The sequence below is a fragment of the Neovison vison genome, chromosome 3, assembly GCF_020171115.1.
Source record: "Neovison vison isolate M4711 chromosome 3, ASM_NN_V1, whole genome shotgun sequence".
NCBI lineage: Eukaryota > Metazoa > Chordata > Mammalia > Carnivora > Mustelidae > Neogale > Neogale vison.
This window is the reverse complement of record NC_058093.1, coordinates 197,268,711-197,284,487: the sequence shown is the minus strand read 5'-3', so window position 1 is coordinate 197,284,487 and position 15,777 is coordinate 197,268,711. Positions and strand designations below refer to the sequence as shown.

Here is a 15,777-nt window from a genome sequence, read left to right as displayed (position 1 = left end):
AAAATAGAAAAGGAAAATGCAAAAGGAATTTTCAAAAATAGAACATGGGCCAAAAACCACCCTGGCAGGCTGTTAGTGGCGGTCCCTCATCCGTCCCTGCATTCCTCCCAGAGGGACAGATATTTCTCCACTGCCTGACTTGGGGTTTAGCCACATGATGCTTTAGCCAACAGAGGGAGGGTATGTTGGGTCCTTACATGTTTCTGCTTCTCTCTCTCTCTCTTTTTTTTTTTTTTAAATTTTTTTTTTATTTATTTATTTGGCAGAGATCACAAGTAGGCAGAGAGGCAGGCAGAGACAGAGAGAGGGGGAAGCAGGCTCCCCACTGAGCAGAGAGCCCGATGCGGGCCTCGATCCCAGGACTCTGGGATCATGACCTGAGCCGAAGGCAGAGGCTTTAACCCACTGAGCCACCCAGGCACCCCATTCTCTCTCTTTTTTAAAATCTATCTATCCAGGGGCACCTGGGTGGCTCAGTGGGTTAAAGCCTCTGCCTTTGGCTCAGGTCATGATCCCAGGGTCCTGGGATCGAGCCCCGCATCGGGCTCTCTGCTCAGCGGGGAGCCTGCTTCCTCCTCTCTCTCTGCCTGCTTCTCTGCCTACTTGTGATCTCTGTCAAATAAATAAATACAATCTTTAAAAAAAAAATCTATCCATCCATCCATCTAATTTTAAGTAAGCCCAACATTCGAGGTTGGGCTCCAACTCAACGACCCCGAGATCAAAAGTTGCCCTGCTCTCCCACCTGAGCCAGCCAGGTGCCCCTGCTTCTTCTTGTAAGTTTCTGCCTTTTGCGGGGCGCTTGGGTGACTCAGTCAGTAAAGCATCTATCTTCAGTTCAGGTCACGATCCCAGGGTCTGGGACCAAGCCGGGTGTTGGGCTCCCTGCTCAGTGAAGAGTCTGCTTCTCCCTCTCCCTGTAGATCCCCCTGCTGGGCTCAATCTCTCTCTCAAATGAATAAAATCTTTTTAAAAAAGATTTAAAAAAGGGGCGCCTGGGTGGCTCAGGGGGTTAAGCCTCTGCCTTCGACTTGGGTCATGAACCCAGGGTCCTGGGATGGAGCCCTGCACCTGGCTCTCTGCTCAGCAGGGAGCCTGCTTCCCTTCTTCTCTCTGCCTGCCTCTCTGCCTCCTTGTGATCTCTGTCTGTGAGGTAAATAAATAAAATCTTTTTAAAAAAGAAATTTTTTTTTTTTTAATTTTCTGCTTTTACCACGGGGGAAAAGTGCCCAGACCAGCCAACTGGCAAGAAGTGAGACACGGGATGCAGAATTGCCCCAGAGCAGCAACTTGGCCGGCCCAAGCGGGATAAGCCAATTCCCCCTGGTCTGATACCTACGCTTATCAGAAGTTTCTGGCTGACATGGCACCAAGATGTTGTTGCTGACTGTTATGAAGCATAAATTAACAACAGCTAACTGGTACAGCAAAGGAAGCTTATTTTAAAAATATAACTCATTGCACACTTGCCCCAAGTCTGTTATTTACCTTTTATGACATGAAAACTGCAGCATTATTCTGTACAAATGAAATGAACATTTCACGGTAGGATCTAAGGCCAGCAACAGGCCTCTCAATCACAAGATGAAGAAATACGCGCCCAAAACGAAATGCTTGCATTGCTATCTCTTCCTTACCTTTCAGTTTATTGACTTCAACTTTAAGTGTCTTCAATTTCTGCTTGTAATCTTGCTTTTCTTTCACGATACACGTCTCCACCATCTTCGCATCACGCAAGGCATGCTCTAATAGTTTAAATTTTCCCGAGCAGTCTGCAATGTGGTTGACGGCCTCAATAATATCTTTGTCCTAAGAACCAAATTTGAAGACTGTTCTGTAAGGTTTTTAAGTTTCAACTAATCACTGTAAGAAGATCTCACTTGTTAAGTCCCCACCACGTGCCAGGTTTTGTTCTAGACCCCTTATTGCCGTTAACTAACGGGACCTCATGGGAACTCTCTGAGACGATATCACTATTATCCCCAGGTGACAGACGAGTCAAGAGTAAAAGGTCCACGGTTCTGCAAGTAGGTAGGAACAGAGCACTGATTCGCCCCGAGCGAGCTGGTCCCTCTCACCATTCGTAAACCACCACAGCTTACTGTTTCAGAAAGTTTATAACCACAATGTGATTGCTTAAGAGACTGTAATTGCAGGGGCACCTGGGTGGCTCAATGGGTTAAGCCTCTGCCTTCGGCTCAGGTCATGATCCCGGGGTCCTGGGATCGAACCCCACATCGGCTCTCTGCTCAGCAGGGAGCCTGCTTCCTCCTCTCGCTTTCTCTGCCTGCCTCTCTACCTGCTTGTGATCTCTGTCAAATAAATAAATAAAATCTTTATAAAAAAAAAAAAGAGAGAGAGAGAGACTGTAATTGCAGTATGAGAGCCGGTGGCCCTTGGAGGGGGCCGACTCTCTGCACTACAGGTAAACCCACGGGCCTCTTTTCTACCCCTTTACTCCAGCCTGTTAAAATGGCAGACGCCAAGAGCGGATTCCCAAACTACCCAAATCAGAACCTCTTATTGTTGAGGGGATTGTGTTAATGACAAAAAAGGCATCTGCTTGTGGAAAATTCAAACAACACCTAGAAGTATAAACATACTAAATAAAGGTTCCCTCCTTCCCCCACTCACATGGAATGACTATTATTATAATAACTGTAATACAGAACAGTTCTCAGAAGCAGGTGTCACCCCTGCTTAAGGACAGCCATTTCTCCTATAGCACCATATATGCATTCCTAGGGATGCTCATCTCACACCATTTCAATTTACAGGAAAAACAGGGTTGGCACACCAATGGAACTTCGTGATTAGACTGGTAGCAAAAAACCCAGGGCCATTAAGTATGCAAACCTGATGAGTCTTTTCCAGCATTTTCATTAGCACTCACAGCCTCACCAGGAGTTTGCCGCAATGGAAACCAGAGTAGTTGGTAAAGCCACTAAATCGGTCACTATTTGACTAAAGACAATTCTGTAGATTTTAGTATTTTCTCTTCAATTTTAAGAAAGCTTGCCCCTGGGGCGCCTGGGTGGCTCAGTGGGTTAAAGCCGCTGCCTTCGGCTCAGGTCATGATCCCAGGGTCCTGGGATTGAGCCCCACATCGGGCTCCCTGCTCAGCGGGGAGCCTGCTTCTTCCTCTCTCTCTCTGCCTGCCTCTCTGCCTGCTTGTGATCTCTGCCTGTCAAATAAATTAAAAAAAAAAAAAAAAAAAAGAAAGCTTGCCCCTGACCACTTTAAAACATTAAAATGCAGGGGGAAAATCACATAGGAACTGGCATGAGGGTCCCATTATGCCTAAACCGTTCCCTATTCACCAGCTGCCAAACACATGTGATAGCAGAAGAGACCGTCAGTCAGTCACTCGTCATGGCATGTTAGTGGCTCTATCGACTGCCAGATTGCTAAAAGTTCCTCTCTCCATTAAAAAACAAAGAAACACTAACAAGCAGTCTGATTGTCAATGACTTTATGAGAACTAACACTGGATACCTTGGAAGAAAACAAGTTAATTTGGACATGCTAAACCATGGAGTAAGCCTTGGAGATAAAACCAAAAGTGGAGTCCTGTCTCTTCCTTTGGTGTCTTGGGGACATCATTTTAAACTTGTTTCCCTCATTTCTAAAATGTATCTTATTTTAAAGATACATTTACTTATTTGAGGGAAAAAAGGGTATGTGTGTGCATGTGTGTGCAAGTGGGGGGAGGGGCAGAGGGAGAGACCCTTCGAGCAGTCTCCCCACTGAGCCTGGAGCCTGACGTGGGGCTCGATCCCACAACCCACGAGATCATGACCTGAGCCAAAATCAAGTATCAGACGCTCAACTGACTGAGCCACCCAGACGCCCCTAATTTTTTAAGTTTTTAAGTAATATCCGTATTCGGTATGGGGCTCAAACCCACAACCCTAAGATCAAGAGTCACATGCTCTACTACTCTAGCCAGTTACCCCTAAAGTAAGAATTTTATTTTGCTTTATTTTATTTTACTTTATTTTTAAAGATTCTGTTTGAGGGGCACCTGGGTGGCTCAGAGGGTTAAGCCTCTGCGTTCAGCTCAGGTCATGGTCTCAGGGTCCTGGGATCAAGTCCCGCATCGGGCTCTCTGCTCAACGGGAGTCTGCTTCTTTCTCTCCCTCTGCCTGTCATTTCCTCTGTTTGTGCTCTCTCTTTCTGGCAAATACATAAATAAAATCTTTAAAAAAAAAAAAAAGATTCTGTTTGAGAGTGAGTGAAAGTGAGAGAGATTACAGAGGGAGAGGGAGAAGCGGACTTGCCGCTGAGCAAGGAGCCCGATGTGGGACCCCATCCCAAGATTGGGTCTGAGCTGAGCCGAAGGCAGACACCCAACTGACTGAGCCACCCAGGCACCCCCAACTAAAATAAGAATTTTAAAAGAGACAGTAACGTTGGTAGCGCTACCATCTGATTTGCAAAGGGGCTTGAGGAAGATAATGTATGTGACTACACTTATAAAGTACAAAGTGCCCTGGCAAATGAAGGTATCACTATTTTGAATTACCTTTAGCTTTATCATTGTAGTGAGAGCCTGTTCTCGAGCTTGTAATTGTCCTACTTGGGCAGAAAGTTCCACTAATGTGTTGCTGAGATTTTCGTTTCTAGCCTACAAGGGAACAACACATAAAATACTAATTGAGTCATTTAAAAGCTTTCATTAGTGTCATTACTTTCATTACTATCATTTCATTTAAAAGCTTTCATTATTTCATTACTACCATTAGCCACAGTCTGTGCTCATTCTGTTTTGTTTTAACGTTCATTTAGTAACAAAGTGGGCCAAGTAAGCAGTCATCAAAAAGAAATACAAATATCTCTCTCCATTACCTCTGGCATCCTCTCCAAGCTTATGTTTGCTCTACTGAATCATATTGGTTATTCTTACAAATGTCTATTTCCCAATCTCTTTTACGTTTAACAATAGGTTGGCAAAAAAGAAACGAACAAAAATTGGATTAGTAAGAAATTTACTTTACTGAAATAAAGCGAACATCTATGTGCGTGCGCGCGTGTGTATCCATATATAAAGTGTTTACTCTATGTTGAAAGACCTTCACTTCATACTGGGGTATTCCCATGTATCAGGTTTTTTGCAGGTTTTTGTTTTGTTTTGTTTTAACCACAGAACTACGTAAGATATTTACTGGTTGGAAAAAAAAGAATAATGAGGCTTTTAAGATAGTATCTTCGTGAAGGAAATTTAAATACATGTTACTAAGTAAAAGAAGCCAATCTGAAAAATCTGTATTCCATAGGACTCCAACTATATGACATTCTGAAAAGATGTAACTAAAAAGGTCAGTGGTTCCAGGGGTTGGGAGAGATAAGGATGGAACACAGGATTCTTAGGGCAGTGAAATTACTCTGCACAATACTATAATGGTGGGTACATGTGATTACGCATTTGTCAAAACCCACAGAATATACAAACCAAGAGTGACCCCTAATGTTAACCTATGACTTTGAGTGACAATGAAGTGTTAACAGATTCACTAACTATAACAAATCTACTCCCATGGTGCACAATGTGCATAGTTGGGGGGAGACTGTGTTTGGTGGTGGAGGCAGGGGGTAGAGAAGAAATGTATGCATTCTACTGTTTTGCTGTGAATATAAAGCTGCTCTAAGAAATAAAGCTTATTAATAAAAAAATAAAAATAAAAATAATACAAAAATTTTCTTGCTATGCTGAATTGCATCTCCCCAAAACGCATATGTTGAAATCCTAACCTTCAATATGGTGTTATTTGGAGATGCTCCTTTGAGAGATAGTTAGGTGCGAAAGAGGTCATGATGGGATTAGCATCCTTATAAGAAAAGACACCAGAGATCTTGCTCATTCTCTCTCTCATACATTTCCTTTTTTTTTTAAAGGTAAGCTCTATGTCCAATGTGGGGCTTGAACTCACCACCCCGAGAACAAAAGTCACATGCTCCACTAACTGAGTCAGGCAAGTGCCCCCTACATTTCCATTTTTTAAAAATATTTTATTTATTTATTCGACAGACAGATATCACAAGTAGGCAGAGAGGCAGGCAGAGAGAGAGAGGAGAAAGCAGGCTCCCTGCTGAGCAGAGAGCCCCATGCCGGGCTTGATCCCAGGACCCTGGGATCATGACCTGAGCTGAAGGCAGAGGCTTTAACCCACTGAGCCACCCAGGTGCCCCTACATTTCCATTTTTTAATTCAACATACCAATAGTTTACTTATTTTATAGCTAGAAACTGTCTAGAATAATAGTCTGAAAAAATAAAAAAGGCATTTTATGAAACCAGCATAATATGAAGGCTAGAACAAAAAAATATGGCTCTGTGCCGCTCATAAAACATGAGTTCAAAAAACACTTGATGACCAGTTAGAATTGAGAAGTGAAAAAATCGGTCTTACAGATTTTATTCCCAATATGCCACTCAAATGACGTAGATACTGTTTATCGTATCAGAGAAGGCACATTTAGAAAGCATCACGTGAAGCTACCAAAACCCGATGCTATTCTATTCGTCTCAGACTTTGAGAAAGGCTTTCTAAAATAACCCGTTGTTCATAAAGTCATGGATGCTCCTAGCCCAAATGGGTTGACAGTCACAAAAGGTGTAATGAAGGTCATTTCCCAGACAACACAGCCCTGCGCAGCCAGACAAAGCCGTACAGTCAACACAAACCTTGTGTTCAGATGGATGGATCGACTTACACACACACACACACACACATTTCAATGGAAACATTTAAATCTAATTTCTTGATAACTTGAAACAGAATTTGGGCTAGCGAAGCTTATCACAAAATAAAACCAACCTCGAGGTCTTCAGAGAGGAGAGAGGAATGGGTTGCCTTTTGAGCCATTTCCTGAAGCTGTAGCTGAGTCTTCTGAAGAACCGCCTGGCATTCAATTTGATTCGATTCAAGAGTTTTTACCTTCTTTGTGAGGGACCTGATTATTTCAGTTCTTTTATGTAGTTCACCTGAGGGAAATGTCATCGATGACTACCTTTTGATCAGACTGAAAGCTAAAATGCATTTTCAAACACACAATTAAAAGGTTAACTGTGCTAAATAATTTTTTAAAGGATAACTCTTTCTTAAGAATGTATTATGGAATGCACCATACTGGACCCTAGCCAAGAAATAGAAGAGTCAGCAACCCTGCCCATGGATGTCACTTCCTAAGCACGAGGTCTCCAATTCCCACCTTCCCAACCACCGTCCTGCTAATCATTTGCCTGCTTTTTAATTACAGTGTTGCCACCTATGACCACATCCCTAAAAAGTTTGATTTTAGCCATATATAATTGGGACCATACTCTATGAGTTCTTCCATTGATTCACCCACATTGCTGTACATGACTGGTATTTATGCACTGTTGTTATTACAGGATACCCCATTATAGGACTACGCCAAAATGTATTTACTACCACTGGTGGTCACTTGGGTTGTTTCCACTTTGCAGCTGTTATGAACAACACTGCTCTGAATATTCTTATACGTGTACCTTGGTGCATGTTTGCAAGTTTCTCTAGAGGCTTGCTACTCCAATGGGGTCCTTGACCCAACAGCATTGACATCACCTGGTTAATCTGTCAGAAAAGCAGACTCAGGCCCCAGACCTGTTGTATCAGGATCTACATAGTAAGATCCTTAAGTCAATCACATGTACTCTGAACTGTGTGTATATTCCTAGAAGTGGAAATCCTGGGCCATGACTAGGTGTAACTTTAACTTTACAGGATACTGTCAAATGATTTTCCCAAGTAGTTGTACCAACTGACACTCCCACAGCAGGGAGAGTCTTCCCTTGGCTCCACAACACCCGCTACCTTTACATATGCCTGGTAATTTTTGCCAGTGTGGTAAGCGTAAATGGTATCTAATTGTGGTTTTAATTTGCATTTCCCCAGTTACTAATGAGAATGAGAATCTTTTTTCTAAGTAGGCTCCATGCTGGGCTTGGAGCTCCAACAAAGGGCTTGAACTCATGATCCTGACATCAAGACCTGAGGTGAAATCAAGAGTCAGATGTTTAACCAACTCAGCCACCCAGGCGCCCCTCAAGTTCCTTATTTTAAAACCAGATACTGTTGGCTATGTGCAATGTCATCTTCATTCTTTAACACATTTGTATAAGGTATTATATCACATCTAATGTGCGACCAAATCAAATACGATGTGAATATGTGTGTGGCTGGGTATGGTCAGAGGAAAATCAAATGATCATCAAAGAAATGGAAAACTATGCATATTTTGATGGTCACGTTTACCTAGATGTCCAACAACAGATGAATAGATAAACAAGATATGGCAGACGGTCAGGTTTATAGAATCCTTTGGGTAACAGAAGATAATAAAGGAGATGCAATGTAGTTATCTATTAAACAGATCTAAAGTTTTCCCGTCTGATACTGATGTCTGGTATTGACGTAGCATCACTAGAACATTCAGACCTTAGGACAGCACTGATGGAATGACAAAATTAAAATATGGTACAAAGATGGGGCGCCTGGGTGGCTCAGTGGGTTAAGCCGCTGCCTTCAGCTCAGGTCATGATCTCAGGGTCCTGGGATCGAGCCCCGCATTGGGCTCTCTGCTCAACAGGGAGCCTGCTTCCCTCTCTCTCTCTCTCTGCCTGCCTCTCTGCCTGCTTGTGATCTCTGTCAGTCAAATAAATAAATAAAATCTTTAAAAAAAATAATAAAATATGGTACAAAGAAAATTTTTGTAAGCCATTTTTAAGACTGCTATATTTTTAAAAGACTATTTTAGATACTTAAGATCAAGTTCAATACCCAAAATTTAAAATCTTTCTATCAGTTCAACAGAAATGGCTAGTCCCATGGCATCTTTATTCATATTCTAGCTCAAAACTAATTTATTTTTCTTTTAAAAAGATTATTTTTTTAAAAGATTTATTTATGTGAAAGAGAGCGAATGAGAGAGAAGAGAGCACGAGAGGGGAGAAGTCAGGGAGAGACAGACTCCCCGATGAGCAGGGAGCCCGATGTGGGACTTAATCCTACAACTCCGGGATTATGACCTGAGCTGAAGGCAGCTGCTTATCAACTGAGCCAACCAGGCGCCCTCAAAACTAATTTCGTTCAGATTCACTCTTTTTTTTTAAAAGATTTTATTTATTTATTTTACAGAGAGAGAGAGAGATCACAAGCAGGCAGAGACAGAGGGGGAAGCAGGCTCCCTGCTGAGCAGAGAGCTCCATGTGGGGCTCCATCCCAGGACCCTGGGATCATGACCTGAGCTGAAGGCAGATGCTTAACCCACTGAGCCACCCAGGCGCACCTCAGATTCACTCTTGACACTTCAGGTTAACTGGAGCTCACTCCACACCCTTTCTACATTTAAGCTGTCTGCCCAACTTTAATTCACATTGTGCTTGTTCAGCTCTTGAGTGTTCATAAAGGCCTCCTACCTTCAATTAAACTAAACTCTAGGGCAGCAGGGACTGTGTTGAGATATTCTTTCTTTCTCTTATCTTTCCTGTGAGCCCCCTTTTTTCCCCTAACATATTTAATTTTAAGTACATTTGTGTCTTGGGTGCCAGGGTGGCAGTTGGTTGAGCATCTAACTCTTGATTTCGGCTCAGGTCATAATCCTGGGGTCCTGAGACTGAGCCCAATGTTGGGCTCCCTGCTCAGTAAGGAGTCTGCCTAAGGATTCTCTCCCTCTCCCTCTGCCCCCTCCCTGCTCGTATGTGTGCTCACTCACTTTCTCAAATAAAAATATTTATTTTAAAATAAATACATTTGTGTCTAACCCATGAGTCCTTTGAATAGGCTGGCATATAGAAGTGTGTAACAGATACTGCTTATATATTTCTGACCCTCTAACTTGCTGCAACGTTCTTCCAAAGTCAACACTTTCTGCCGATCCTCTTCCCATGAAAGAAGTTGTCTCTGATGTACTGTAACCATATCATTGAGCTCTTTATCACGATCTTTTAATTCTCCAATAAGCAGCTGCAGCTCTTTCCGTTGTTTCTCGATAGTGGAAATCTCAACTTCTGACCCGATGTTCTAAGCAAAGAAAGTGGTTTTACATCAAAATAAAACTAATCAATAACATAAGTCAGCTGAGGCATTTTTTCCAAATAATTTTATCTTCTTTTGCTGCCAATTCAAGGCAGTTAAATTATTTTTTATTCACTGGTTATAACATGGCATCAAAATTGTGTAGATTTAAAACAAGTTCATGCCTACTGTGCACTCTGCCTCTATAATTTCCTGTCATACCACACATGCCATTCTTAAAAAGTGGGACCATTTGTAAAACCTTCATTAGCTTATCACAAATAAACTCATTTTGGCATTTTGGTCTTTGCTGTCAACCCATTCCTTGTATCAATCAACAATATTACCCCACACTTACCCCAGCAATTCCGGATCAATCAAGAAAAGGAAAACATGAACTACTGTTTGAACGTAAATAAGTCTCATAACATCTAACACATAATCAATCTACCAAGAACAATGTAATACTGTGATCGGTCCAAACTCAACACATTTATTTATATAGGAAAATTTTCAAACCTACACAGAAGAAAGGGAACTATACAATAAACTCTCTTATGTTCAGTACCTAAGTTCTACCATTATCAAGATTCTGTCACGTTTCAATTTTTCCTTCCTCTTTTTGTTGTTAAAAAGAAAACTCTCACATATTTTGGCATACATCTCTAAAAATGAACACTTTTTATATCACCATGATGTCATTTCATACCTAATAAAATTATCTACAGTGATTCCCTTTATGCATATGTCATTTTTAGTCTTTATTTATTTTTAAAGATTTTATTTATTTATTTGACAGACAGCGATCACAAGTAGGCAGAGAGGCAGGCAGAGAGACAGAGAGAGGAGGAAGCAGGCTCCCTGCTAAGCAGAGAGCCTGATGCAGGGCTCTATCCCAGGACCCTGGGATCATGACCTGAGCTGAAGGCAGAGGTTTAACCCACTGAGCCACCCAGGCGCCCCGCATATGTCATTTTAAACTAGATCATGAAGTTAGTCTGACCTAAGTGTGAATCCAGAATTAACCATTTTAGTGGCTCTATAACATTGCACAAGTTACTTAAGCTCTCTAAGCCTTGGTTTCCTCACCTGTAAAATGGTAATAACAACACTTCAACTTCTTAGTTGTGTGGATTAAGCAAGATAAATTGTGTAAAGCACTCCACATTACCTGGCACAGCGTAAGCACTCAACATTAGCTATCTTTTTTTTTTTTTAAGGAAATGTAAGGAAATATAAGGAAAAATACCGTTATATTTTTTAAGGAAAATTTTTAGATAACAACTTAAACACGTGAAGGAATACACAGTTTTCCCAAACAGCTATTATTAAGATTGTGAAGCACATTTTGAAATATGGTAGGGCTCCTCAGCCAAGAAACAAAGAACTGAAAGTGTTACTTGAAGAATTCTATCTTTAAAAATAGTAGTTAAAAGGAGCGCCTGGGTGGCTCAGTGAGTTAAGCCTCTGCCTTCAACTGGGGTCATGATCTCAGGGTCCTGGGACTGGCTGGAATGGGCTCAAAGCTGGGCGGGGAGCCGGCTTCTCCCTCTCTCTGCCCGCCTCTCTGCCTACTTGTGATTTCTCTCTGTGTAATAAGTACATAAAATCTTTAAAAAATAAATAAATAAAATAGTAGTTAAAAGTTCACCAGAGGCCCATCTATATCATTACTACTTTCTGGAAAATAGGATTTGAAAATAAATAATGACAAATGAATCACAGTTACTGTAAGCACAAAAAACGGAATTTGGGTCAAGTGATTATCAAATCACAAGATTTAAATTCTGGTCTTTGATAAACCATTCATTAATTCACTGGACAAATCCTTGCTGAGCGCCAAGTGGTTGGGGATGCAGTAATGAGCGGGGGGGCAAAGAGCACAAGTTCTGGCATAGGAAAACCGGCAACACGTCAAACGTGCAAAAAAAAAAAAAAAAAAGAGAGAAAGAGAAAGAAAAAAAAAAAGCGCATTTCACCGTACTGATAAATGCCAAACTCACTTTTCATCGTACACTCATAAATGCAAAGCTCGTTTTCAACCCTTTTTGGGAAAACGGAGTCACGAGCGTGCTCCGCCCCTCGCAGGTTACTACGAAGGAAATTCAGGTCAGGAGCGAGGCGGCGCCGAGAAAAGCCCCCTCCAAACGCCCGGGGGTCGTTACAAAGGGAGCACCTAGTTACTCGCCGCTCGTCTCGGCGCCTGGGCCGAACGTCGTTCCTACTAAGGGCAGGGTGCAGACGCTCCGTTTCTCCTCTTCGTACAGTGTATCGTTTTCCATTTTAAGGAGAAACGGTTCCTTAAAAACCACCCGGGGTCGGCCAGAGTGCTCCCAGTCCCGCGGGGCTCGCTGTCCGCTCGCTCCCGGACGCGCCGGCGGAGACGCGGAGCCCGCGGCGGCCGCTCACCTGGCGCCCGGCGAGAAAGGTCGCCGAAGGGTTCATGGGTGCTTCCTCCGCCCCCGGAGAAAGTCGGTGAGCGCAGGGTCACCTTACAAACGCCATAGGCGCTCCTGCCCGGAGCGGGGGGCGAGCCCCGAACCCCGGAGCCCCGCGCCCTCGGCCAGTCCGAGCAAGCACCCAAACCGCCCGCCCAAAGGAACGCGCCCGCCGGCCCCGCTACGGCGTCGCCGAGGAGCCAATACCGGCTCTCGCGAGACCTCAGGTGCGCCGTCCTGGCTCTCGCGCGGGCCGGTCCGGGGGCTGCAGGCTCTGGGAAGGTGTATCTGCGGTAGGTGAGGTCCACCAGCTACGGTCAGCAAAGAAAAGGTTCTTCACCGCTACCCAGCGAACCAGGGCTTATATTAAAGGCCGTTCCTGCCCGTCACCCCAGTTTATGACGGTTGACCTGCTCACTTCTCTCCGGTCTCGTCCGCGGGCACTGAGAACGGTGCCTGGCCATTCACAGGAATGCTTGGACGGACGCAGACGCCAGCCCCGGGAGTCAGATGCTGGCCAGCCAGCAGACAGCCCGAAACGAACCAACAGATGGCGGGGAGAGGGCGATTTTTTAAAATTTAATTTTATTTTTTAATTTTTTAAAATTTATTTATTTATTTATTTATTTTGGCTCTTGATGAATCTTTTGAATAGCAGTGGGAACTTAGACACTTGGTCATGACAAAATCAACCACATTCTGGGGAGAATCTTTTTTCTCGTGTTATCTCATAGTCACCCTTCTTCCTTTCACTTGTACAGGAGCTCGACTAAAAAAATGAAACTTAACTACATTCAACCCCTGATCGCCCACCCCCTACCGTTTAACCCATAACCGGGCATTAGTGGCAAGACAGATTACCAAATACGGTGTGATAGTGTTTCACCTTCACTTTTTGATTATGAATGAGCAAAGCATGTCCTTGTGGTCATAAAGGACAATCTCGGGCGCCTGGGTGGCTCAGTGGGTTGAGCCGCTGCCTTCGGCTCGGGTCATGATCTCGGGGTCCTGGGATCGAGTCCCGCATCGGGCTCTCTGCTCAGCAGGGAGCCTGCTTCCTCCTCCTTCTCTCTCTACCTGCCTCTCTGCCTACTTGTAATCTCTCTCTGTCAAATAAATAAATAAAATCTTTAAAAAAAAAAAAAGGACAATCTCAAAAAAGGAAAAATGAACATGTTTTGAGGCTTTACTGATTTGAGTGGCATTTGCCTACTTAAGATAGGACTGTTGAGGAGAACCAACAAGACAATGTCTAAGATCTAAAATCAGGAAATTCAATCCTGACTAGTTAAAGGCATTCTATCAGTAGATGACTGTACAGTTAAGTCTTGGTGGAATGAGAAAGATAAAAAGGAATGTGGCTGAATGTCAACTTTCCAGTTAAGGAGCATTTCAATTCAGGTTTCCCAAATTCCACCATTGTTAAAATGTGGCATTTTTCTACCAGGCAACCACATGCCTAAAACTCTCTAAAAATATGTATACAGGAGTGCCTGGCAAACTGGGTGATCTCAGCGCCTATTCTTGATCTCAGGGTCCTGAGTTCAAGTCCCACATCAGGTGTAGAGATTATTTAAAGATATAATTTAAGGGGTGCCTGGGTGGCTTAGTTAAGAGCCTGACTTTGGGCCATGATCTCAGGTTCCTGGGATAGAGCTCCCTGTTGGGCTCCCTGCTCATCTGGGAGTCCACTTGTTCCTCTGCCTCTCCCTCACACTACCCCATACTCTTTCAAATAAATAAAATCTTTCAAATACATAATCTTAAGAAGTACGTGTACAGACAGAAGGTAGTAAGAAATGAGGCTCATTTTATGGGATTATAGTCGGTGAGTAAATAGAATGTGGTGAGAATACAATGACTAGTTGCATATCAAAAACCTCAGTATTTTAAGTTCACTCACTCCCACAGGTTTTCTTTAAAACAGAAAGAGGGACTCCTGGGTGGCCCAATCAGCTGAGCATCCCACTCCTGATTTTGGCTCAGGTCATTTTCTCAGGGTCCTGAGATCCAGACTCACCTAGGACTGTGCACTGGCAATGGAACCTGCTTTTAGGATTCTCTCTTCCTCTGCCCCTCCCCTCCTCAAAAAAGTAAATAAATAAATAAAACAGAAATGACCTTTGAAGTTATCTTTTAAAAATACATAAAATGTTTTACAAGATCTCCTAGCAGGGATACCTGGGTGTCTCAGGAGTCTGCCTTTGGCTAAGATCATGATTCCAGGTCCTGGATTCATACCCCACGTTGGGCTCAACCTCAACAGAGGGCCTGCTTCTCCCTCTCCCCCTTCTGCTGTTATGCGCTGACACTGTCAAATAGATCAATCTTAAAAAGGAAAAAAAAAAAAAACTCCAAGCATTATACTGCTTCTGAATTTACACTCGGTCTGATGAACTAAACAGACTCATTCCTATCTTCCTACCTTATTTCCTAAGTAATTTTAAAATAACAAAAACAGGGGGAGGGGGGTTGGGAGAAGGGGGGTAGGGTTATGGACATTGGGGAGGGTATGTGCTTTTGGGCAAATTGGAAGGGGAGATGAACCATGAGAGACTATGGACTCTGAAAAACAATCTGAGGGGTTTGAAGTGGCGGGGGGGTGGGAGGTTGGGGTACCAGGTGGTGGGTATTATAGAGGGCACAGCTTGCATGGAGCACTGGGTGTGGTGAAAAAATAATGAATACTGTTTTTCTGAAAATAAATAAATTGGAAAAAAAAATAATAAAAAAAAAACAAAAAAAAATAAAATAACAAAAACAGGATCTAAATGATAGACTTCATCTTTAAAATTGCAATTTATCAATTTTTTAACTAAGAGCAAGAAAGCTATCGAGTTTTTGTTTTTTTGTTTTTTAAGATTTTATTTATTTATTTGTCAGAGATAGAGGGATAGAGAGTGAGCACAGGCAGACAGAGGCAGAGGGAGAAGCAGGCTCCCTGCCGAGCAAGGAGCCCGATGTGGGACTCGATCCCAGGACGCTGGGATCATGACCCGAGCCGAAGGCAGCTGCTCAACCAACTGAGCCACCCAGGCGAGTTGTTTTTTTTTTTTTTAAGATTTATTTATGGGGTGCCTGAGTGGCACAGTCAGATAACCATCTGACTCTTGGTTTTGGCTCAGGTAAAATCTGAGGTCAGATCTGACCCTAGCTCAGGATCCTGAGATGGAGCCCTTTAACAGGATATGCACTCAGCAACAGAGTCGGCTTGGTACTCTCTAAAATAAACAGATTTAGAGAGAGAGCAGGAGTAGGAGGGACAGAAGGGCAGAGGGCAGGGAGAGAAATCAAGCCGAC

The 15,777-nt window shown here is 43.1% G+C and overlaps 1 protein-coding gene across 7 annotated transcripts in view; it reads right to left on the bottom strand.

Annotated features, from left to right (window-relative positions):
* CCDC62 (coiled-coil domain containing 62) overlaps nt 1–12,643 on the bottom strand; it is a 44,272-nt gene extending 31,629 nt beyond the window's left edge. For 4 of the 7 annotated variants that reach the window (XM_044243460.1, XM_044243461.1, XM_044243465.1 and 1 more), the window contains exons 1-5: nt 12,449–12,643; nt 9,787–10,045; nt 6,818–6,984; nt 4,526–4,627; nt 1,638–1,809 (exon numbers count right to left, since the gene is read on the bottom strand). In XM_044243460.1, coding sequence (XP_044099395.1) covers nt 1,638–1,809; nt 4,526–4,627; nt 6,818–6,984; nt 9,787–10,045; nt 12,449–12,484 — 736 coding nt within the window. In that variant the 5' untranslated portion in view covers nt 12,485–12,643. The other 3 variants (XM_044243463.1, XM_044243466.1, XM_044243467.1) reach the window with 3 other exon arrangements.
* Between the last annotated feature and the right edge of the window lie 3,134 nt (nt 12,644–15,777).